Source organism: Microtus pennsylvanicus, chromosome 22 (assembly GCF_037038515.1).
Source record: "Microtus pennsylvanicus isolate mMicPen1 chromosome 22, mMicPen1.hap1, whole genome shotgun sequence".
Classification (NCBI taxonomy): Eukaryota; Metazoa; Chordata; class Mammalia; order Rodentia; family Cricetidae; genus Microtus; species Microtus pennsylvanicus.
In genome coordinates, this window is record NC_134600.1 from 11,882,802 (window position 1) to 11,906,100 (window position 23,299).

Below are 23,299 nucleotides of genomic sequence, written 5' to 3' on the forward strand. Positions count from 1 at the left end.
TTCACAGTCACACACAATTGACAAATATGTGTTTCGATCTTCCCTAAACTCCCTACCTCACAAGCACTTGTGTTCTCCTTGTGAGGCAGTTATTTTCAGCACTCATTCAAGAGCAGTTGAACCCTCTTTTCCTTTAGGCTCAAAGCCATTTTCTCCTCTCATTATCTCCCTCCTGTGTCCTTGGTTTCTAATATTTTGTTTTGCTCATTCCTTCTTTATTTCCTTCTTTTTTTATTTTTCCATTCAAATATTTACACTTCCGTCCCTCCTCCCAATTCCTTCCCACTCCCCAATCTACCTCCTCCCTCCCTCTCCCTGCTTGAGATAGGGCAGGGAATCCTATCGTGTGGGAAGTCCAAGGCCCTCCCCCCCCCCCCCCCCGACATCCAGGCCTAGGGAGCTGTGCATCCAAATAGACTAGGGTCCCAAAAAGCCAGAACATGCCATAAAACAAGTCCCAGTGCCTTTAACAATGGCTTCTCAGTCAGCCCCCATTGTCAGCCACATTCAGAGAGTCCGGTTTGATCACGTGCTCATTCATACCCGGTCCACATGGATTTGGTGAGCTCCCATTAGAACAGGCACACTGTCTCAGTGGGTGAACCAAACCCTCGAGGTCCTGACTTCTTTGCTCATGTTCTCCCTCCTTCTGCACTTCAACTGGACCTTGGGAGCGCAGTCCGTTGTTCTGATGAGGGTCTCTGTCTCTATCTCCATCCATCGCGGCCGAAGAAAGATTCTATGGTGATATTTGAGATCAGTGTGATAGTCTGATCTCACATCAGTGTGATAGTGGGCAAGGACAGTTCAGGCACCTTTGCCTCTGCTGTCCAAGGACCTAGCTGGGGACATCCCCATGAACACCTGGGATCTCCTCTAGAGGCAAGTCTCTTGCCAACCCTAAAATGCATTCCTTAATGTAGTTATCCTCTTCCCTGCTCCTATATCAGCCCTTCCTCCATCTCCTCCCTCCCCCTCCCCCAAGCTCTTGCCAGTCCTTCCCTTCTCTCTTCCCCTTTCCCCTTCCCCCAACTTCACCCCCACCCCTACCCCTAGCCACATGCTCACAACTATTGCCTGGAAATCTTTTTTGCTTCCAATTTCCAGAAGGACTTATATATGTTTGTCTTTGGGTTCACCTTGTTATTTGGCTTCTCTAGGCTTGTAAACTATAGGCTTAGTATCCTTTGTTTATGGCTAGAGTCCACAAATGAGTGAGTATGTACCAAATTCATTTTTTTGGGTCTGGGTTATCTCACCCAGGATAGTGTTTTCTATTTCCATCCATTTGCATGCAAAATTCAAGATGTCATTTTTTTTTACCACTAAGTAGTACTCATATATATATTTCACATTTTATCCATTCTTCCATTTAGGGGCATCTAGGTTATTTCCAGCTTCTAGTTATTACAACCAGTGCTGCTATAAACATAGTCGAACAAATGCTTTTGTAGTATGATTGGGCATCTCTTGGATATATTACCAAGAGTGGTATTGCTGGATCCTGAGGTAGGTTGATTCTGAATTTCCTGAGAAACCACCACACTGATTTCCAAAATAGTTGCACAAGTTTGCATTCCCACCAGCAGTGGATGAGTGAGCATTCCCCTTACTCCACATCCTTTCAAGCAAAGGCTATCATTGGTGTTTCTGATTTTAGCCATTCTGACAGGTGTAAGATAGTGTCTCAAAGTTTTTTGATTTGCATTTCCATGATCACTAAGGAAGTTGAACATGACCTTAAGTGTCTTTTGGCCATTTGAACTTCTTCTGTTGAGAATTCTCTGTTCAATTCAGCTCCCCATTTTTATTTTTATTTTTTTTAAATATTTATTTATTTATTTATTTATTATGTATACAACATTCTGTGTGTATGCCTGAAGGCCAGAAGAGGGCGCCAGACCTCTCTACAGATGGTTGTGAGCCACCATGTGGTTGCTGGGAATTGAACTCAGGACCTTTGGAAGAGCAGGCAATGCTCTTAACCACTGAGCCATCTCTCCAGCCCAGCTCCCCATTTTTAAATTGGGTTAATTAGAATTTTAGTGTCTACGTTTTTTTTTTTTTGTTTTGTTTTTTGGTGTTTCGAGACAGGATTTCTCTGTGGCTTTGGAGCCTGTCCTGGAACTAGCTCTGTAGACCAGGCTGGTCTTGAACTCACAGAGATCCAGCTGCCTCTGCTTCTTGAGTGCTGGGATTAAAGGCATCCGCCACCATCTCCCGGCTAGTGTCTAGTTTCTTGCGTTCATTATATATTTTGGAGATCAGTCCTTTGTCTAATATGGGGTTGGTGAAATCTTCTCCCATTCAGTATGATGCCTTTTTGTCTTAATGAGAGTATCATTTGCTTTACAGAAGCTTCTCAGTTTCTGGAGGTGCCATTTATTCATTGTTGCTCTCATTGTCTGTGCTACTGGGGTTTCTAATATTTTTATGACCAAATGACATTTTTAGGAATGTATTTTTTTATTGAATTTTTTGAGTTCTACATTGCTCTTTACTCCCCTTCCTGTTTTTTCCCTACCCCCTTACACACTCCCCCATTGTCCCTATGCTGCCAATTTAGTCAGGAGATCCTGTCTTTCTCTACTTCCCATGTACATTATATCTATGTAAGTCCCTCCTAATGTCCTCATTTTTGTCTAAGTTCTCTGGGATTGTGGTTTGTAGGCTAGTTTTCTTTGCTTTATTTTTAAAAACCACCTATAAGTGAGTATATGTGTCAGTTTTCTTTCTGTGTCTTGGTTACCTCACTCAAAATAATGTTTTCTAGCTATATCCATTTTCCTGCAATATTCAACCTGTCATTTTTTTTTGCTGTGTAGTACTCCATTGTGTAAATGTACCACATTTTCCTTATCAATTCTTCGGTCAAAGAACATTTAGGTTGTTTCCAGGTTCTGGCTATGACAAACAAAGCTGCTATGAACATAGTTGAGCACATGTCCTTGTGCATTTTTGAGCATCCTTTGGTTATATACCCAAAAGTGGTATTATTGGGTCTTGAGGAAAGTTGTTTCCTACTTTTCTGTGAAATCGCAACACTGATATCCAAAAAGGTTGTACCCCTTGAATTCCCACCAGCAATGCAGAAGTGTTCCCTTTTCCCCACAATCTCTCCAGCATAAGTTGTGATCAGTGTTTCTGATCTTGGCCATTCTTACTGGTGTAAGACAGAATCTCAGAGTTGTTTTGCAATTCTCTGATGACTAAAGATGTTGAACATTTCCTTAAGTGTCTTTCAGCCCTTTTAGATTCCTCTGTTGTGAGTTCTCTGTTTAGGTCTGTGCTCCATTTTTTAAAATTAGATTATTTGTTCTTTTGATGACCAATTTCTTGAGTTCTTTGTCTACTTTGGAGATCAGACCTCTGATGTGGGGTTAGTGATGATCTTTTCTCATTCTGTAGGCTGTTGTTTTGTCCTGTTGACCATCTCCTTTGCTTTACAGAAGATTTTCAGTTTCAGGAGGTCTAATTTATTAATTGTTTCTTTCAGTGTCTGTGATGCTGGGGTTATATTTAGGAAGTGGTCTCCTGTGCCCTTGTGTTCATGTGTACTTCCCACTTTCTCTTCTATAAATTTCAATGAGGCTGGCTCCATGTTGAGGTCTTTGATCCTTTTGGAGTTGAGTTTTGTGCATGGTGATAGATATGGGTCTATTTTTATTCTTCTACATGTTGATATCCAGTCATTCCAGCATCATTTGTTAAATATGCTTTCTTTTTTCCATTTGATATTTTTTGCTTTGTCAGAAATCAGGTGTTCAAAGGTGTATGGATTAATATCTGGTTCTTTGATTTGGTTCATTCATCTTCTGTCTGTTCTTTTGCCAATATCAGGCTGTTTTCAGTATTGTAGCTCTGTAGTAAAGTTTGAAGTCAGGAATTGTGATGCCTCCCCAAGTTCTTTTATTGTACAGGATTGTTTTGGCTATCCTGGGATATTTTCTTTTCCATGTGAAGTTGAGTACCGTTCTTTCGAGGTCTGTGAAGAATTTTTCTGGGATTTTGATGGGCAGTGCATTGAATCTGTAGAGTGCTTTTGTAGTAAGATTGCCATTTTTACTATGTTTATTTTGCCTAGCAAAAAGTATGGGAGATCTTTCCACTTTCTGTTTTCTTCTTAATTTCTTTCTTCAAAGATTCAAAGTTCTTGTTATACAAGTCTTCCACTTGTTTGGTTAGAGTTACTTCGAAATATTTTATTCTACTCTTGGTTATTGTGAAGGGTGTTGTTTCTCTGATTTCTTTTCCAGCCCTTTTATCATCTTTGTATAGGAGGGATATTGTTTTTTTTTTCTTATCCGGGATCATGCTACATTACTGAAAATGTTTATGAGTTGTAAAAGTTCCTTGGTAGAATTTTGGGATCGCTTTTGTAAACCATCATGCCATCAACAAACAGTGAGCACTTGGCTTTTTCTTTTCTGTTTTGTAGTCCCTTGATCTCCTTATGGTGTCTTATTGCCCTACCTAAAACCTCAAGAACTATATTGAATAGATATGAAGAGAGTGGACAATCTTGTCTTGTTCTTGATTTCAGTGGAATAGCTGGGTGTTTCTCTACAGTTAGTTTGATGTTGGCTGTTGGCTTGCTGAGTATTGCATTTATTATGTTTAGGTATATTCCTTTTATCATGAAGGGATGTTGTATTTTATCTAATGCTTTTTCGTTATCTAATGAGATGATCATGTGGTTTTTATTTTTCAGTTAGTTTATATGGTGGATTTTGCTGACAGATTTTTGTATGTTGAACCATTCTTGCATCTCTTGGATATAGCCAACTTGATCACGGTGGATGAATGATCTGATGTGTTCTTGGACTTGATTTGCCAGTTTTTTGTTTTTTTATTTGTATTTTTGGATCAATGTTCACGAGTGAGATTGGTCTGTAATTTTCTTTATAATGTCTTTCTGTGGTTTGAGTGTCAGGGTACTTGTAGCCATAAAAAGGGGTTTGGCATTGTTCCTTCTGTTTCTATTATGTGAAATAACTCAAGGAGTATTTGTATTAGTTCTTCTGTGAAAGTCTTGTAGAATTCTGAGATGAAACCATCTGGTCCTGGGCTTTTTTGGTTGCGAGTCTTTTGATGGCTGTTTCTATTTATTCAGCAGTTATAGGTGTGTTTACTTTGTTTATCTGGTCTTGATTTAATTTTGGTAAGTGATATTTATCCAAAAAGTTGTCCATTCATTTAAGTTTTCCAATTTTGTGGAGTTTTCAAAATATGACCTGATGATTCTTTGTATTTCCTCCATGTCTATTGTTATGATCCCCTTTTCATTTCTGATTTTGTTCATTTGCATATTTTCTCTCTGCCTTTTGGTTAATTTGGATAAAGTTTTGTCTATTTTGCTGATTTTCTATAAGAACCTACTCTTTGTTTCAGTGATTCTTTGTATTGTTTTTTCTGTTTCTATTTTGTTGATTTCAGCTCTTAATTTGATTTTTCCTGCTGTCTTAATTTCTTAAGTGAGTTTACTACTTTTTGTTCAAAAGTTTTCAAAGGTTTTGTTAATTCACTAATGTGGGATTTTTCTGTCTTCTATATGTAGGCATTTAGTGCTATGAACTTTTCTCTTAACACTACTTTCATTGTGTCCCATAAATTTGGATATGTTGTTTGGTCATTTTCATTGAATTTTAGAAATTCTTTAATTTCTTCTTTTTTTTTCTTCCTTGACCCATTGATGATTCTTGTTAGCATTGTTTAATTTCCATGTTTGTGGATTTGATGAAATTAGTATTGCTGTTGACTTCTAGTTTTTAACCATGATGATCTGATAAAGTACATAGGGGTATTCTGATTTTTTTTTTGTATTTGTTGAGGTTTGTTTTGTTACTGAGTATGTGGTTGATTTTTGAGTAAGTTCCAGCAGGTATGGAGAAGAAAATATATTCTTTTCTGTTTAAAAGGAATATTCTATAAAAGTCTGTTAAGTACATTTGAGTCATAACATCTGTTAGATACCTTATTTCTCTGTTAATTTTTTGTCTGAATGACCTGTCCAGTGGTGAGAGGGGAACATTGAAGTTTCCACTATTAGTATGTGGGGTTTTATGTATGTTTTAAGCTTTAGAAGTGTTTCTTTTACATATGAGCGTGGCCTTATATTTGGGACATTGATGTTCAGTAATGAGATTTCTCTTGATAGATTTTTCTTATGACTCATATGAAATGACCTTCTTGTCTCTTCTGATCAATTTTAGCTTGAAGTCTATCTTGTTAGATATTAGGATATCTACAGCCACTTGTTTCTTAGGTCAATTTGATTGAATACTTTTTCCAGCCCTTTACTCTGAGACAATGTCTGTCTTTGAGGTTGAGATGTGTTTCTTTTATGCAGGGGGAGGATGAATTCTGTATTTGTATCCAATCTGTTAGCCTGTGTCTTTATATAGGTGAGTTGATTCCATGTATATTAAGAGTTATTAATGAGGGGGCTGGAGAGATGGCTCAGTGGTTAAGAGCACTAGCTGCTCTTCCAGAGGTCATGAGTTCAATTCCCAGCAACCACATGATGGCTCAAAACCATCTGTAATGAGATCTGGAGCCCTCTTCTGGCGTGTGGGCATACATGGAAGCAGAATGTTGTATACACAATAAATAAATAAACCTTTAAAAAAAGAGTTATTAATGACCAGTGATTGCTCTCTCCTATTAATTTAGTATTCATTGTTGGGGATGTTAATTCGTGCCTTTTCCCCATCTTTTGGATTTACTGCTATGAGACCATCAATTGTCTGTGCTTTTGTTGGTTAACCTAACTTTCTTCAGTTTTCCTGAGTTTGTGGCTAGGTACTGGTTAAATCTAGTTTTGTCCTGGAATATCTTGTTTTGTCCTTCTATGGTTATTGAAAGTTTTACTGGGTATAGTAGTCTGGGCTGGCATCTGTGGTCTCTTAATGTCTGCATAAATCTTGACAATGACCTTCTGGCTTTTATTGTCTTTAATGAAAAGTCAGGTGTAATTCTGATAGGTCTGCCTTAAATGGTACTTGGCCTTTTTCCTTTACAGCTCTTTTTTTTTTTAAAAAAAGCTATTTATTTATTTATTATGTATACAATATTCTGCCTGTATGCCTGAAGGGGAGAAGAGGGTGCCAGACATCTTTACAGATGGTTGTGAGCCACCATGTATTTGCTGGGAATTGAACTCAGGACCTTTGGAAGAGCAGGCAATGCTCTTACCCACTGAGCCATCTCTCCACCCCCCTCCTTTACAGCTCTTAATATTCTTTCTTTACTCTGTATGTTTAGTGTTTTGATTATTATGTGGTGAGAGGACCCAAAAAGATGAATATGGTATGTACTACCTCATTAGTGGATTCTAGTCATGAACAAAGGTCATTGAGCCTATAGTTCATGATCCTAGAGAAGCTAAATAACAAGGTGAACCCAAAGAAAAACATATAGATTTTCCTAATAATTGGAAGCAGACAAGATCACGAGGCAAAAGTTGGGAGCATGGGGAAGGGGTTGGAGTTGAGGGAAGGGGAAAGGGGAAGAAAGAAGGGAGAAGGGAGAAGGGGAGTATGGAGAGATTTTGGGGGACTGGGAGGGTTTAGATGGAGGAAGGGTGGATATGGGATCAGGGAAGAAGATATCTTAATTAAGGGAGCCATTTTAGGGTTGGCAAGAGACTTGGCTCTAGAGGGCTTCCCAGGTGTCCAAGGGAATGTCCCTAGCTAGGTCCTTGATCAGTAGAGGAAAGGGTGCCTGAACTGGCCTTGTCCTATAGCCACACTGATGAATATCTTGAATATCATCATAGAACCTTCATCGGGTGATGGATGGAGATAGAGACAGAGACCCACATTGGAGCACTGGACTGAGTCGCCAAAGCACAGATGAAGAGCAGAAGGAGGGAGAATATAAGAAAGGAAGGTAGGACCAAGGGGGGTGCGTCCACCCACGGAGACTCTGGAACTGATCGAGTGGGAGCTCACCAAGGCCAGCTGGACTGGGTCTGGACAAGCATGTTATCAAACCAGACTTTCTGGATGTGGCTGACAATGAGGGTGGACTGAGAAGCCAATGATGACACTGGATTTTGATTCTACTGCATGTCCTGGATTTTTCGGAGCCTAGTCTGTTTGGATGCACACCTTCCTAGAATGGAGAGGGGGTCCTTGGGCTTCCCACAAGAAAGGGCATCCTGACTTCTCTGAGGACTGGAGAGAGAGGGGGAGAGGGAGTGGGAGGGAAATGGAAGGATGGGAGGAGGTAGAAAATTTAAATCAATCAATCAATAAATTTAAAAAAATAAAAAATACAATGCTCTATCAATCTTTACAAAAAACAAAACACAACAAAATTTAGTTAATTACTTAAGAATAGCACATCCCCATACAGGTTTGTTTTGGGCAGACTATCAAGGAACATAGAGCTTGCAGACAGCTTTGAGCCATGAGGTTAAAGAACAAAGCTTGTGTCAGGCATTTGCTGATCTAAAATGCAAGCTGGAGCCGCCTCTCCTCCCAGAGTCAGAGCTCAGCCTAATCAGAGTAGGGTTGGCAGAAGCCAGAGAAGCTGGAAGCTGCACAGGAGTTTCAGCCAAAAGCCACAAGCAGCAGTAAGTCAGCCACTTAGTAGGAAGGACTAAGCCACATGGGCATAGGAAGAAGGAAATTGTAAAGTTGTCTTCCAGGAGGCCAACACAGTGGTGCACAGGTGTGTGCCAGAGGGGAGGTGGTTAAGTTGCAGAGAAGTAGTTCAGCTGTGTGTGGTGGGAGAAGGCTGCAGGAGACACCCAGCAATAGTGAGGATTCTGGCCATATGGTCACCAATTTGTTGTTGTACAAAGAGTTCCTAAATAGTCCAGAACAGAGATAACAAAGGTTTACTCATCTGGAAATAAACTAACAGAAAGAATACTAGTCCAGAGTCTTCTGTGAGCAATGGGAATGGGAACCAAATCCAACAGCCAAGAGGCTTTGTCTGTATTTATCGTACATGAGATGATGCCCAAGGTGGGCAGGTATCTTAAAGGCTATTGACTGCAGGAGTTCCCCAGCACAGGCTACCTGTGTTGCACATATTTTTTGCACCACAGTAGATGGCAGTAGCATCTCTACCCATCCAAGAAATCTCCTGAAGCCCACAGTCTTCCCTCTTCCTCACCCTTTTCTAGGATGGCAAATAGTATAGGTAAATCCCATATTCTATCCCACATATGTCCTTCTCCCAACTATTTTATTCATCCCTGTCTGTATTTCCTACTTTTATTTTTGACCCTCTCTCTCTGTCTTCCCACATGGCTGAGCTTGCATCACCATCTCCATCACTTACACCCTCATGGAGCCCATCTGTTTGGAACAAGGTGTCCCCTGCCTTCTTAAAAAGAATACCATCATTTCTCTGGTCCAAGGTCATATTTATTTAGAAATATCTAACATTACTAAAAGGGTGAAAAGAAGAGTAGTTATCTGTAACCATTGCCCAGAAAGGAAGCAACTATTAGTATCTCAGCACAATTTTCCAGAATTTTCTAGACTTAACATATATCCATAGGATAATAATTAAAAAAATAAGATTAGGACCAAAGTTAATACAATGTTTTATGGTCTGCATATTTCCCCTCCCATTGATTACATCATGATAATTTCCAAGAATCCAATATTTCTTTAAAAATGTTTTCTATCTGTTGCATTTCAACATTGTACTCCACAGAAATTTATTTAAACATTTCTGTTCTACTTGAGCATCAAGTTTGCAATTTTTTAATTGATTTTTGTTTTCTTTTTTTAAGATTTATTTATTTATTTATTGTGTATGCAGTGTTCTGTCTGTCTCCTTGCTAGCCATATGAGGGCACCAGTCTTATTACAGATAGTTGTGAGCCACCATGTCTCCGCTGGGAATTGAACTCAGGACCTCCGGAAGAGCAGTCAGTGCTCTTAACCTCTGAACCATCTCTCCAGTTCCCCAGACTGATGTTTTGCATTTAATCCAGTGACTGTACCTCAAGCAACTGCTGTCTCAACCCATGATTGCAACTCCACATTTACCAGCAGCAGTTTGTCCCTTGGTCTCCAGCCTCACACTCATAGAGACATGAGATAGGGGATGCTATGAAAGCGAGTAAGGAAATACATATCTAAGTCTCTATCCTTCTATAGAACACAGGTCTTAAAAGTTGAGGTGAAGTATTCAAAGACATTGAATAGCAACCTAATATGTTCTCATTGCGTGCTCCTTCCGAAATGTGCTGTCCTTCTACTCAGCCCGCTTAAGAACACTTGCTACTCTTAGCTTCTCCCTACAACGTCTTGTCCATTGATTGCTGTAAAGCCCCTTGCCCCCGGGTTAATCCCCTTTAATCAAAAACTGTATCATGTTTGCATCATTTTACAAAGTAGTAGAAAATTGTAGCACACCTTTACACAGTGAAAATAATATTCCACAACAGCAGACCACTGTTAGAGCTCAGGCCTAGCTCACTATGGTGTGGATGATGTGTAAACGGAGAGTGCACTTGTGTTTCCTGACCACCCAAACCTGAATAATCACATAAAACATTGTTAATTACAACACTATTTTGCCAACAGCTCAGGTTTATTCCAACCTAGTACTTGCATCTTAAATTAACCCATTTCCATTATTTTATATTTTACCATGAGGCTCATGGTTTGATATGTCACATCCTGAGTATCGGTAAGATTGAAAGACACATTTGGTTATTTATTGCATTGACTATGAAAGAGTGGGGAGAAACTGGGAGCTAGGGAGTCAGGCAGACAGCAGTGAGGCCCTGCTGATGAGCATCTTCATCATCTCGAGAGGAATGCGGAGCCATTTATGGATGTCAGGCAGCAGATTGATGCAATCTTAATTGGTAACTAAAATGGCACTCCTGATGCTGGACTGAGGAGACACTGAAGAGGGCAATACTAATGAGTAGTATCTATTTATTTACTTGGTACTGGGTCATACAGTGTAGCACAGGCTGACATCAAGTTTATCAACATCTTGCCTCAGTCTCATAAACACTGGTATTATAAGTGTGTTTAAAGGCACCTAGTCATGGCTACATGAAAATGTTTCAAAAAACTAAAGCAAAACCAAAGAGAGAGGACAAAAAACCTGAAGTTGTGTGGGGATGAGAAGACAGGTGAGCCTGCCTTGTAAGCTTAAGGAAATCAATTTGAGGCCCAGAATCCATGCTGAAGAGAAAAAGAAAAAAAAAGTATGGTCACAAGGACTTTTAATACTGTACTGGGACACAGAGAATATTGGCTACATAGGGCTTGTTGGCCAGCTAGCCTAGTCTACTTGGAAAGTCACAGAGTAATCAGAGACTCTATCTCAAAAGAAATAACAAATAAGTTTGGGAAAATCAGAGGAATAACACCAGATTTTCTCTTGTATTCCACACATATAAACATGCATGTTGTGAATTAGCTCGATATGAGAAATAACCAGGCCAGCTTAAGGATAACAATTATATTTTTAATGGTTACAATGGGAAACTCACACCAGAAGAATGGGGAGTCCAACATCCTCTGTGTCGGTGAGAAATATGCAGAGAGTGAGCACCTGGTAAGTCCCTGGATTCCAGGTAGCCATGTCTTAACTAGGCATGATTGTTTAATAGAGCTTCCTCATCATACACACATACAGAATCATACACATACATACATCTCCACACAGATATACACTTGCACCTACAAATATACATACAAATCAATACTAACTTTGTGTAGCTTTCTAAATGTTTGTGTATGCTTATTTATATTTGTAACATGAACTTTCCCAGCCATTGAGTTGGTTTTACATAAAAATGAAGTCACAGTTCCATGAGTACCAAGGTTTTTGGTAAACTAAATCCCATTTCTAAGTAACATCTATGTTGGAATAATTCTCTTGTGTACTCCAATGATTTGTCACTCAAATGGGTTTAAAAAAACACTGACTGGCCAGAAGCTGGGCATGAGGCAGAGGGAGGAAGACATGAATGTGCCATGCTGATAAATGTTCTACCAGTGGAAGACACTAAATGGGGAATATGGGTTAACTTAAAATGTAAGAGCAGGCTAGTAATAACTATGATCTTTGGGTAAACATTTTCAATTCTTAAAATCTTAAAAGCCTCTGTTTGGTAATCTTGAGCTGCTAGTTAGGAAAAAAAGTCTGTTCACAAATGGCATTCCAATGTGTAGCCAAAACTTTCACAAAAAATCTGAAATAATATGGAAAAAATTCTGAACACCCAAAAACATAGTCAAATGCAACGTCTTTGTAACTGCCTTTTCTTTGGTGGGCTATGCTTGTTAGCAGTGACCAGAAGCTTGCCTCCTTCAACCAAGGGCTTCATGACTCAGCATTAGCAACAAATCAAGCAGCTCTCTTAAGAGACCCTAAGTTTACTATTTGTGTGTCTTCTTTCTCTATCTGACCTGAGGGCTCAGGTCATACACCTGCTGGCCACTTTCCCTGTATTTCTGTAAATCAAAAAAATGTGTGGAGCCCTGATTTAATTCTCTATGACAGACAGCCACAGGTATCAAGGTCATGCATTTGTTTGTGGCTCCAGCCCATGTCTGGTCTGTTATTCAACATGACGGCATCTTGAATAATTTCTGGGCAGCATTACTGGGAATTACCTCCAACTCCTTCCCAGAAATGCCCTTTCTTAGTCAGTACCACTGATCTACTTGATTACCACACACTAGACCCTATAAAAATTTACCACAAAGTTCTGGAGCCAAAGATATGTTTGCTGACTTCTACTGTGGAATGCTCTATCTCCCGTTTTTAATTGTATCTGATTGATTGATAGTTCAGAATGATGAATTAGTTAAGTGCATGATGGTTAATTGTGGTCTATAAACAAAAGTCGGGATAAGAGAAATTTGTTATGTGCAAGCATACAAGTGATTTTATTTTTACTGTCACCAATAGTTGGTGCCACCAAAAAATGAAAACAAGGTGGTTGTACTTCCTGGCCAACCAAGGACCACTCATATTTTATGAACATGAGATCCATAATTTAAGGGTTTTTTTTATTTCTAAGACAGGTTACCTCCACATAGCCATGGATGCCAGGAATTTATTTTGGGGAATATGCTGGCCTCACTGAGATCAGCCCAGCCCACACTGCTGTGTGTTGTAATTATAGCCATACAATTCTATGTCCAGTTGAAATTTTTTTTAAATGCACTGAATTTAAATTTTAATTGAATTGAATCAGAGAAAGAAATAATAAGATATAAAATGGAGCATCTTTGTTTTGATGAATAGCAATGTTTCTTGCAGTTCTATAATTTAAATGGCCAAATTATTTCATATGGTCTCAGTAATTTGTTACTTTCTTTGCATTGTTAATTCCATCTGTTTAAAATTGTTTGGAGCCAGATGGTGGTGGCGCAGGCCTTTAATCCCAGCACTCAGGAGGTAGAGGCAGGCAGATCTCCGTGAGTTCGAGACCAGCCTGGTCTATAAGAGCTAGTTTCGGGACAGGCTCCAAACCACTGAGAACCCCTGTCTCAAAAAACGAAAAAAAAAAAATAACATAAAATAAAATAAAAAAATAAATAAAATTGTTTGGAGTGTGTTTGTGTGAATACACCTGTGCCATGATGTGTATGTAGCACTGACAGGAAAGCTAACAGGGGTCTATCATCTACTTCCACTTTGTGAATTCTAGTGATTAAACCTATGGAGATATTTGCCTAAAAATGACCTCAATGGCACTTCTTTGGGTTTAAAAATTATTCATGAGTGAATGAGCTGTTGGAGGAGTGTCTATGGGTAACTGCTAAAGTAAAGAAATATGAGAAAACTTGTAAAGGTATTGTGCATAACCCAGAGATAGATCCCAGGTCATCAGACTTAGCAGCAATGATCTTTACTAAATGAGGCAATTTCCTGGTGTATAATTTTGGTTCTGAAAAAGTTTTATAAATAAATGTCTACTCCTCAAAATGAACATATTTTACTAGTGTAATATTTATTCAAATGGGATTTGAGCACCACTGAAATGGTTCAGTGGGAAAGCACTGTTGGGAGCAAGACTAGAAATCTTACCTCAATTCCTATAGAACCTCAAGCTATGGAATTACATACACAGATGTTTGCTGATTCTTATAAATTATTACATCCATATCAGATAAATGAAAATACTTCTTTGAATACACACATTGGGTATTTAATGTTTCTTATAATTTTTATCAGTCATTTTAAATTAACATTGTTAAATTCTCTTGAAAAAACAGCACATTGGTAGTTCATCATCTACCCTTGGACTTGTACTCATGAGTTCAAATGTATCCCTGAATCATTACTGATATCCAAGATAAGATGGATATCAAACAACAAAATTTCAATGAAATACTTGTGAAAAGAAAAAAATCAAACCAGAAGGATAAGTCACCACTGTTTTGTGAAAGTATGCTTAATGTGGCCTGATATTTCAATAACCATTGAGAAAAATTATATGATAAGGGCTCCATTACATACATTACAGCAGAAATACCTATCACAAGGTACAGGCACAACAGAAGATGAAAAAAGTCATAGAAGGAATATAAAGTCTACAAATTAAACTTTACTAAATGGATTTGCCACACGTACAGCACACTCTAGTGACTACCTCAAATGCTTAAAAATAGAAACCACAATGCAATTATCTCCTCTATCAGTTTTGAATGAACATGGTATGTAATTTACTTCTTGCAAGGCTATGATGAAAAATTATTTTTCTTGAAGCTAAAGAAATCTGTGATGTTTAAAGCCATTAACATTTTTTTCATGAATATGAACTTCTTCATTCTGAGTTTGTTCCTACCTCAGACTTAAAAGTGAGCTAAATAGAATTTAAAACATTTACAACACTAGTTAGTTCCAGGATAGGCTCAAAGCTACAAAGAAACCTTGTCTTGAAAAACAAAACAAAAGACCCAAGTACCCATCCATAAATCCTTATACCTTAATTACTTAGGTCTTGCAATTGAAGAATTATAAAATCTAAAAAGTTACATTATCATTCAAATTCACAACTCAAGAGTTACAGTTCTGAAGGGAAAGGTACCCTTACTCCCTGAAGTCAGGAAACACCTACAGTTGTGAAGAGAAGGGCACCACACTAGATGAGGCAATGATGTTCCTCTCTGAGAGAGAGCCATCAAAGCTGGGATCTGCTCCATTCTTCTAAGAGAGTTTCCCAGCAGAAATGCCTGTTACTGATCTGCTCCACTCCCCTAACGTAGTGCCTCAAAAGAGGTGTCCATTGCTGCTGTGCTCCTCTGGGCTAAGTGACTTTCAAGTAGAAGTATCAATTATGTCTCAATTCAACTCTACTAGGGAGTTTCTGATCCATTTCAGTGAAAGAAGTTCTTCACAGAAACCTCAGTCAGGATATTTATTTGGGAGGGAAGAGAGTGACTGCCTCTGCCAGGGTGGAAAGAAACAGCTGCTAACTGAATGAGCAATATGAATCATACAGGGCTTCTTAAAACCAGATCTAAGGAGATTTTGAAGGTGGAAATTTGTCAGATTTCAGTCCCTGAGTTTGAACAAGCTGAGACATGGGCAGAATTCTGTGCTCAGAGATTGGTTGCTTTGGTGCTCAGTTGAACAAGGGAAGAGTGTGTTTCTTTGGCTCTGGATTGAGAGCAAAAGTGTGTTTTCTTCACTGGCCCTTTTTATCTTTTTGGTTCTGTTTTCAGGGTGATATTGTTTTCATAACCAGTTCTAGATTCAGAGATAACATGTTTTATTTTAGATCTCATTTCTGGATCAGGATGTGTTTGACTAGCCTTTTCTCCTACCCATAGGATTTCATAAATTCAAGAATTAGCTTTTGTTCATTAGTTTGCTGTTGCAAACAAAATAAAGAGGTATCATATTGAACAGATCATTGACACTATTAATTTTTTTTTCTACAGAATGAATGTTGTTAGTTAGCTGACTGTAAGAATCTTAAAACATAATTTAGAATAAGCCCTTAGGTTCTTCTTTAGGTAATCAAAGGATATTGTAATTTGCACAAGCTTTATCAGATGTATACACAAAAAGGTTTACTCCTGTATAGAGTACAAAACATTGCCATAATGGACATATTCAGAGAATTTCACTGCAGTATGATTTTTAAAAAATCTTTTTGAAGAGTGTACTCATTAAATTCATAGTTTCTTTCCAGGATGGATTGCTTAATGTATTGGGAGATTATTGTGACAAAGGATTAACCACATAGATTCCATTTACGGTTTCTATCCTGTAGGTGTACATATATGCATTTGAAGATGAATAAGACATGAAAAGGCTTTATCATGCTGATTTCATCCCGTTTCTTGTTCTTTTAAGCCTTTGAAGAGTACTGTGCTTTACCACATGAAATACATCCATCGGGTTTCTCTTTTTTGTCTGTTCTTTTATGCCTTTGAAAATGACTGAGCTGTGCTATGCTCTTACCACACTGATTAAGTTCAAAGAGTTTCTATCTAGAGTGAGATATTTTATGCCTTTTAAGAGTACTGCGAGCTGCAAATGCCTTTCCACACTGATTACATTCATAGGGTTTCTCTCCAGTATGTGTTCTTTTATGGTTTTGAAAATTACTGTGAGATGCAAAGGCCTTGCCACACTGATTACATACATATGGTTTTTCTCCAGTATGTGTTCTTTTATGGCATTGAAGAATAATGTACTGTGAAAAAGCCTTACCACATTCATTACATTCATAGGGTTTCTCTCCAGTATGTGTTCTTTTATGTACTTGAAGAGTACGATGAGCTGCAAAGGCCTTCCCACACTCATTACATTCAAAGGGTTTCTCTCCAGTATGTGTTCTTTTATGGTTCTGAAGATTATTGTGGGATGCAAAGGCCTTCCCACACTCTTTACATTTATAGGGTTTTTCTCCAGTATGTGTTCTTTTATGGCTTTGAAGATTACTGTGAACTGCAAAGGCATTGCCACACTGATTACATTCATACAGTTTCTCTCCTGTATGTGTTCTTTTATGGTTTTGAAGAGTGCCGTGAGCTGCAAAGGCCTTACCACACTCATTACATTCATAGGGTTTCTCTCCAGTATGTGTTCTTTTATGGCTTTTTAGATTACTGTGAAATGCAAAGGCTTTACCACACTGATTACATTCATAGGGTTTCTCTCCAGTATGTGTTCTTTTATGCTTTTGAAGATTACTGCATTGTGCAAAGGCCTTCCCACACTGATTACATTCATAGGGTTTCTCTCCACTATATGTTCTTTTATGGTTTTGAAGAGTGCCGTGAGCTGCAAAGGCCTTACCACACTCATTACATTAATAGGGTTTTTCTCTAGTATGTGTTCTTTTATGGTTTTGAAGATTACTGTGAACTGCAAAGGCCTTGCCACACTGATTACATTCATACAGTTTCTCTCCTGTATGTGTTGTTTTATGGTTTTGAAGAGTGCCGTGAGCTGCAAAGGCCTTACCACACTCATTACATTCATAGGGTTTCTCTCCAGTATGTGTTCTTTTATGGCTTTTTAGATTACTGTGAAATGCAAAGGCCTTACCACACTGATTACATTCATAGGGTTTCTCTCCAGTATGTGTTCTTTTATGCTTTTGAAGATTACTGCATTGTGCAAAGGCCTTCCCACACTGATTACATTCATAGGGTTTCTCTCCACTATGTGTTCTTTTATGGTTTTGAAGAGTGCCGTAAGCTGCAAAGGCCTTACCACACTCATTACATTCATAGGGTTTTTCTCTAGTATGTGTTCTTTTATGGTTTTGAAGATTACTGTGAACTGCAAAGGCCTTGCCACACTGATTACATTCATACAGTTTCTCTCCTGTATGTGTTGTTTTATGGTTTTGAAGAGTGCCGTGAGCTGCAAAGGCCTTACCACACTCATTACATTCAGAGGATTTCTCTCCAGTATGTGTTCTTTTATGGTTTTTAAGAGTACTTTGAGCTGCAAAGGCTTTACCACACTCATTATATTCATAGGGTTTTTCTCCAGTATGTGTTCTTCCATGGTATTGAAGAGCATTATGCTGTGCAAAGGACTTCCCACACTGATTACATTCATAGGGTTTCTCTCCAGTTTGTGTTCTTTCATTCCATTTAAGTTGCTTGTCATATGTCAAGAATTTACCACGTTGAAAATTTACTGAAGTTTTCTCTCCAGTTTGAATTCTCTCACTCCTGTAAGAATAATTGGCACATGTAAAAGCTTTACCACATTCAATACACTGTTGTGCCTACACATTTCTATGAATTTTATAATATGTTCCAATTATAAGGAGGAATCATACTATGTTTTTGTAAGTCTGTCTAAACTCATGCTTTGCTCTTTGATTAGGCACTGCTTTGCAACTTGAAAGATACCTCCAATGGCAAATGCCTTTCTTTTATGGCTTACCTTTTTATAGTCACAGAAACTTTTTTCTCTATGATATTTTACACAAAGGTGAAGAGAACTGGATAAACTCAGAGCTTTAACATTCATGAATTCTCCTATACTGTGAATCATATTACATATGCTATGTGAACTAGGACACCCAACAGTATTTGCACAGTTCTAGAACTCATAGGGCTTCTTGCAGTGAGAGTTTGTTCATATATTAACAGTGATGGTGGAAAACCAATTAATTGTATAATTTAATCCAATTCAACAAGTATACTCCATCTGGGGACTATCAGTTATCTAATTATTCTTAGAGTGTGTGATGCTACATCTCTCTATATCCCTATGCTCATATTCTTGTATCAAGAGGAACCTATGGTATACATAGTAAAGAAGAATTTCAAATAAAATATTTTCACGTGGAGTTCTAAGGGAACTTGCTGTTCCTCACAGACTTATGGTATAGATATCAAGGTTTCTGCAGAACAACTGCCAATGATTCAACTCTAACTGCTTCTCTCACTAAACTTAGCACAGTCACAAGAAGTGTACAAGGAATACAAGATTTACTATGGGCTATTGGTTTAGTACAAAATTTTGCAGATATACTTATCATCACTTCAATGTGTATACTTTTGTATTATGAGTAGCAAAAAGAAATTTATTTGCAGATCTACAACAAAGCTCTCATGGTGCTATGCCTTAAAAAGTAATATCTGTTATCAGCTTGCACATGAAAATTACCTTTCATGTCTTCTAGAAAATTGACAATGTTCTTCACTATTATGGTCTTCCCAAATGCATTCTAAAATATAATACCAGAAAATATATGTTAAGTTATTGAAAATTATGCAATATTTAAGCTGTTATCTCAAGGGACCCTTAGAACTTATGACTGCTTTATTCAACTCATTCTTTCTAAATCAAATTACAGAAGAACAACATTAAACAAAAAAAATTATCCCCTTATTTTGAAACATGAAGAAAATTCATTTTTACCTATAGTACTGAAGTTCCTGTAGGTCTCCAGCATCACATCTTTGTAGAGATTCTTCTGGGAAGGATCCAGCAAATTCCACTCTTCCCGAGTGAAGTTGATATGCACATCATCATAGGTCACTGCCCTCTAAAATATTTCAGTCACATGTATAGAAAGCATGATGGTGACAACATTGTAAATGTATACTTCTTTGACTGTATAGTCATAAAATTCTGATATTTTTCAAAGACACAGACAATCACTTTAGAAGGAAATTGAATAGGAGAGTCACCTCTGTCATTTCTGTACCCTTTGAATGGGATACCACCTCACAAAAGAACTATTAATAGAGCGACAAAGGAAATAGATCAATAGGACATAGTGCCCATGAGAAAATTGTATGAAGAAATACTAATCACAAAAAAAATACAGTAGACAAACTGAGTGTATTGACTCAGGCCTTTAAACTCAGAATTTCAGAAGCAGAGGTGGGTATATTTTCCTCTGATTTGAATGTCAGCCAAGTCTATAGAATCATGTTCAGGACAGGTGGAAGTATACATTAAGACACTGTATCCATTGAATAAAATCAATGAAAGAACAAATCAAAGAATTCAGAGATGTTTACTGAAGTTCCTACAAAGAATGATGCATGGACTTTTTCTCTGTGAGGGCCTTGGAGCCAGGCAAGAGGCCCTGCTCCCATACTGAGGATAAAGGTCTTGGAGAGAAGAGGGATACAAGGATCATATCTGAATATAATAAAAGCAATATGCAGCAAGCTGACAGCTAACATCAAATTAAATGGAGAGAAAATCAAAGCCATTCCACTAAAATCAGGATCAAGACAAGGCTGTTCACGCTCATCATATCTCTTCAATGTGGTGCTTGAAGTTCTAGCAATAACAATAAGACAACATGAGGAGATCAAGGGGATTCAAATTGGAAAGGAAGAAGTTAAAGTTTCGTTATTTGCAGATGATATGATAGTGTACATTAGTGACCCCCAAAACTCTACCAGAGAATGTCTACAGCTAATAAATACGTTAAGTTATGTGGCAGGATACAAGATCAACTTAAAAAAAATCAGTAGCCCTCCTATACACAAAGATAAAGAACTGGAGAGGGAAATCAGAGAAATATCACCTTTACCGATAGCCACAAATAGCATAAAATATCTTGGGGTAACTCTAACCAAGGAAGTGAAAGATCTATTTGACAAAAACTTTAAGTCTTCCAAAAAAGAAATTGAAGAGGAGACCAGAAAATGGAAGGATCTCCCATGCTCTTGGATTGGTAGGATGAACATAGTAAAATGGCATTTCTACCAAAGGCAATCTATAGATTCAGTGCAATCTCTATCAAAATCCCAACAAAATTCTTCACAGATCTTGATAGAACAATAATCAACATTATATGGAAAATCAAAAAGCCCAGGATAGCCAATACAATCCTATACAATAAAGGAACTTCCAGAGGCATGACCCTCCTAACATCAAACTCTACAGCAATGAAAAAAACTTGGTATTGGCTGGGTGCTGGTAGCATATGCCTTTAATCCCAGCACTTGGGAGGCAGGGCAGGTGGATCTCTGTGAGTTCAAGATGAGCCTAGTCTACAAGAGTTAGTTCCAGGACAGGCCCCAAAGCTACAGTGAAACCCTGTTTTGAAAAAACAAAACAAAAACAAAATAAGCGTGGCATTGGCATAAAAACAGAGACGTTGACCAATGGAATTGAATTGAAGACACAGATATTAACCCACAAACCTATGAACACCTGATTTTTGACAAAGAAGCTAAAATTATACAATGGAAGAAAGAAAGCATCTTTAACAAATGGTGTTGGCATAACTGGATGACAACCTGTAGAAGAATAAAAAGAGATCCATGTTTGTCACCATTAACAAAACTCAAGTCCCAATGGATTAAAGATCTCAATATCAATCTGAACACACTGAACCTGATAGAAGAGAAAGTGGGAAGTAGCCTGTGATACATGGGCACAGTAGACCACTTCCTTCGTAAAACCACAGTAGCGCAGATAATAAATGGCACATCCTGAAGCTGAGAAGCTTCTGTCTCTTGACAGTAACATCTTGTAAAATATGAAAACTAGTTACATATTGCCAATATAGAATGGCACAAAATACCATTAACATTCCAAAAGAGAAAAATGGAGACACAGTGAGGGAAGATCGGACCATGGCAAGAGACAGGAGCAGAGCAGGATAAAAATCAAATCCTGTAGCTCTCTTGTCAGATGTATGGCTTCAGTTTCAAATGACTTAAATGGCCCTATTCTTGCAACTTCTCATGCATTTCTCTCTTTGGTAACTTCCACTCACTATGATCAGCTAGGTCTCCATGGAAGTTGTGTCATAACTTAGGTATCTTAACATCTTTGGGCTCAAAATGCAACCCAGTGTGTTGTGAAATAACATTTCTAATTGTGTTGTACTTGTTCATGCTGTAGAACTTTTGATTTAATGATGCAAAGAAGTGCTGCCATTTTTATGCTGCATTAGGTTTCGCTCTGTGAAGTTGTGATACTTTGCCTATCTAAAATACCTGGTTTATATGGAAAAGAACTGAATGACCAAGAGAATGACAAGAAAGCATAGAGAGGGCTGGCAGCCAAAGAGAATAAAAGAAAGGAGAACTCTGGAAGGAAAAAAGGGAAGACGAGGCAAGAAAAGGAGTGAACAACAGGAGACATTCACCTACCTACAGAGCAAACCATGGAGTCAGAAATAAAGAAGGGAATACAGAATAGAGAAAGATGAAGGCCAGAGTGAAAAGATAGAAAGAAAAAATTAAGTTAAAAATAACCATCCTTGAAAGAAGCCAAAGCAAAGCAAGGTCAGTCATTTATAAGAAAATACAAGCCAGCAGGGAGGTGGTGGCGCACGCCTTTAATCCCAGCACTCGGGAGGCAGAGCAGGCGGATTTCTGTGAGTTCAAGACCAGCCTGGTCTACAGAGCTAGTTCCAGGACAGGCTCAAAAACCACAGAGAAACCCTGTCTCGAAAAACCAAAAAACAAACAAACAAACAAAAAACAAAAAACAAAAAAAAATAAGCCTCCATGGGTGAGATTTATTTGATAAATGGGTAGCAGGTTCTCAATGGAGAAAGAAGTAAAAGAAAACAACCAACAACGCCAGGCTTCAATCCTCAGAGCTCCATGCAATGAACTCTCACAGTCTCCTCACTGGGCTTCTAACTCTGCATAACATAGATGCCTGCAACAATGACAAACTGTGACCATAAACTAAAAATTCATGATCTTAAATTTTGATTCTTTCTTGTTTCCAAGAGCAACACATGGGGTGATGCTGAAAGGTGTGATTTCTTATTTGTGAAGGACACTAACAAGCTTGGACTACAAGTGTAGAAGGTTTTGAAAGAAGTAGCTTCCTGCCGGGCGGTGGTGGCGCACGCCTTTTTTCCCAGCACTCTGGAGGCAGAGGCAGGCAGATTTTTGTGAGTTCGAGACCAGCCTGGTCTACAAGAGCCAGTTCCAGGACAGGCTCCAAAACCACAGAGAAACCCTGTCTCGAAAAAACAAAAAATAAATAAATAAAAATAAAATTACAAAATGAAATATTTGTTCTGTGGCTTCACTCTGAGATCAGATGAACGGAAGGTACTTTTTACATGGTTTTCACGGGGATTTTACACAACAGGAAGGAGAAAAGCAGGAACCAGGTCTCAAGATGATTGGTCTTTCCCCCATCGGAAAGCTGGATGATGACTCCATTGTTTATGGATTTTTTTCCTTAAATTCGAAGCAAACTCCAGGCGAATGAATAATTATAAAAAGGGTAGTGTTCATGGAAATTTGAATATGAAGAGAATAATGGAGCTAGAAAGAATGTCTTAATGAGCACTATTGTCAGCCAGCACATCTTCCTCCATAGTCAGGTGAATAAAATATACAGCTGCAGTATTCAAGATTCTCTACATGAACAG

General features: G+C 38.2%; 1 protein-coding gene across 1 annotated transcript; it reads right to left on the reverse strand.

Annotated features, from left to right (window-relative positions):
- Positions 1–16,441: 16,441 nt before the first annotated feature.
- On the reverse strand, positions 16,442–21,532 carry LOC142840049 (uncharacterized). Its single transcript, XM_075956530.1, is given in 5 exon segments — positions 16,442–18,039; positions 18,626–18,637; positions 19,082–19,153; positions 19,348–19,474; positions 21,479–21,532. Coding segments are annotated over 5 exon segments (1,863 nt in total).
- Positions 21,533–23,299: the final 1,767 nt, after the last annotated feature.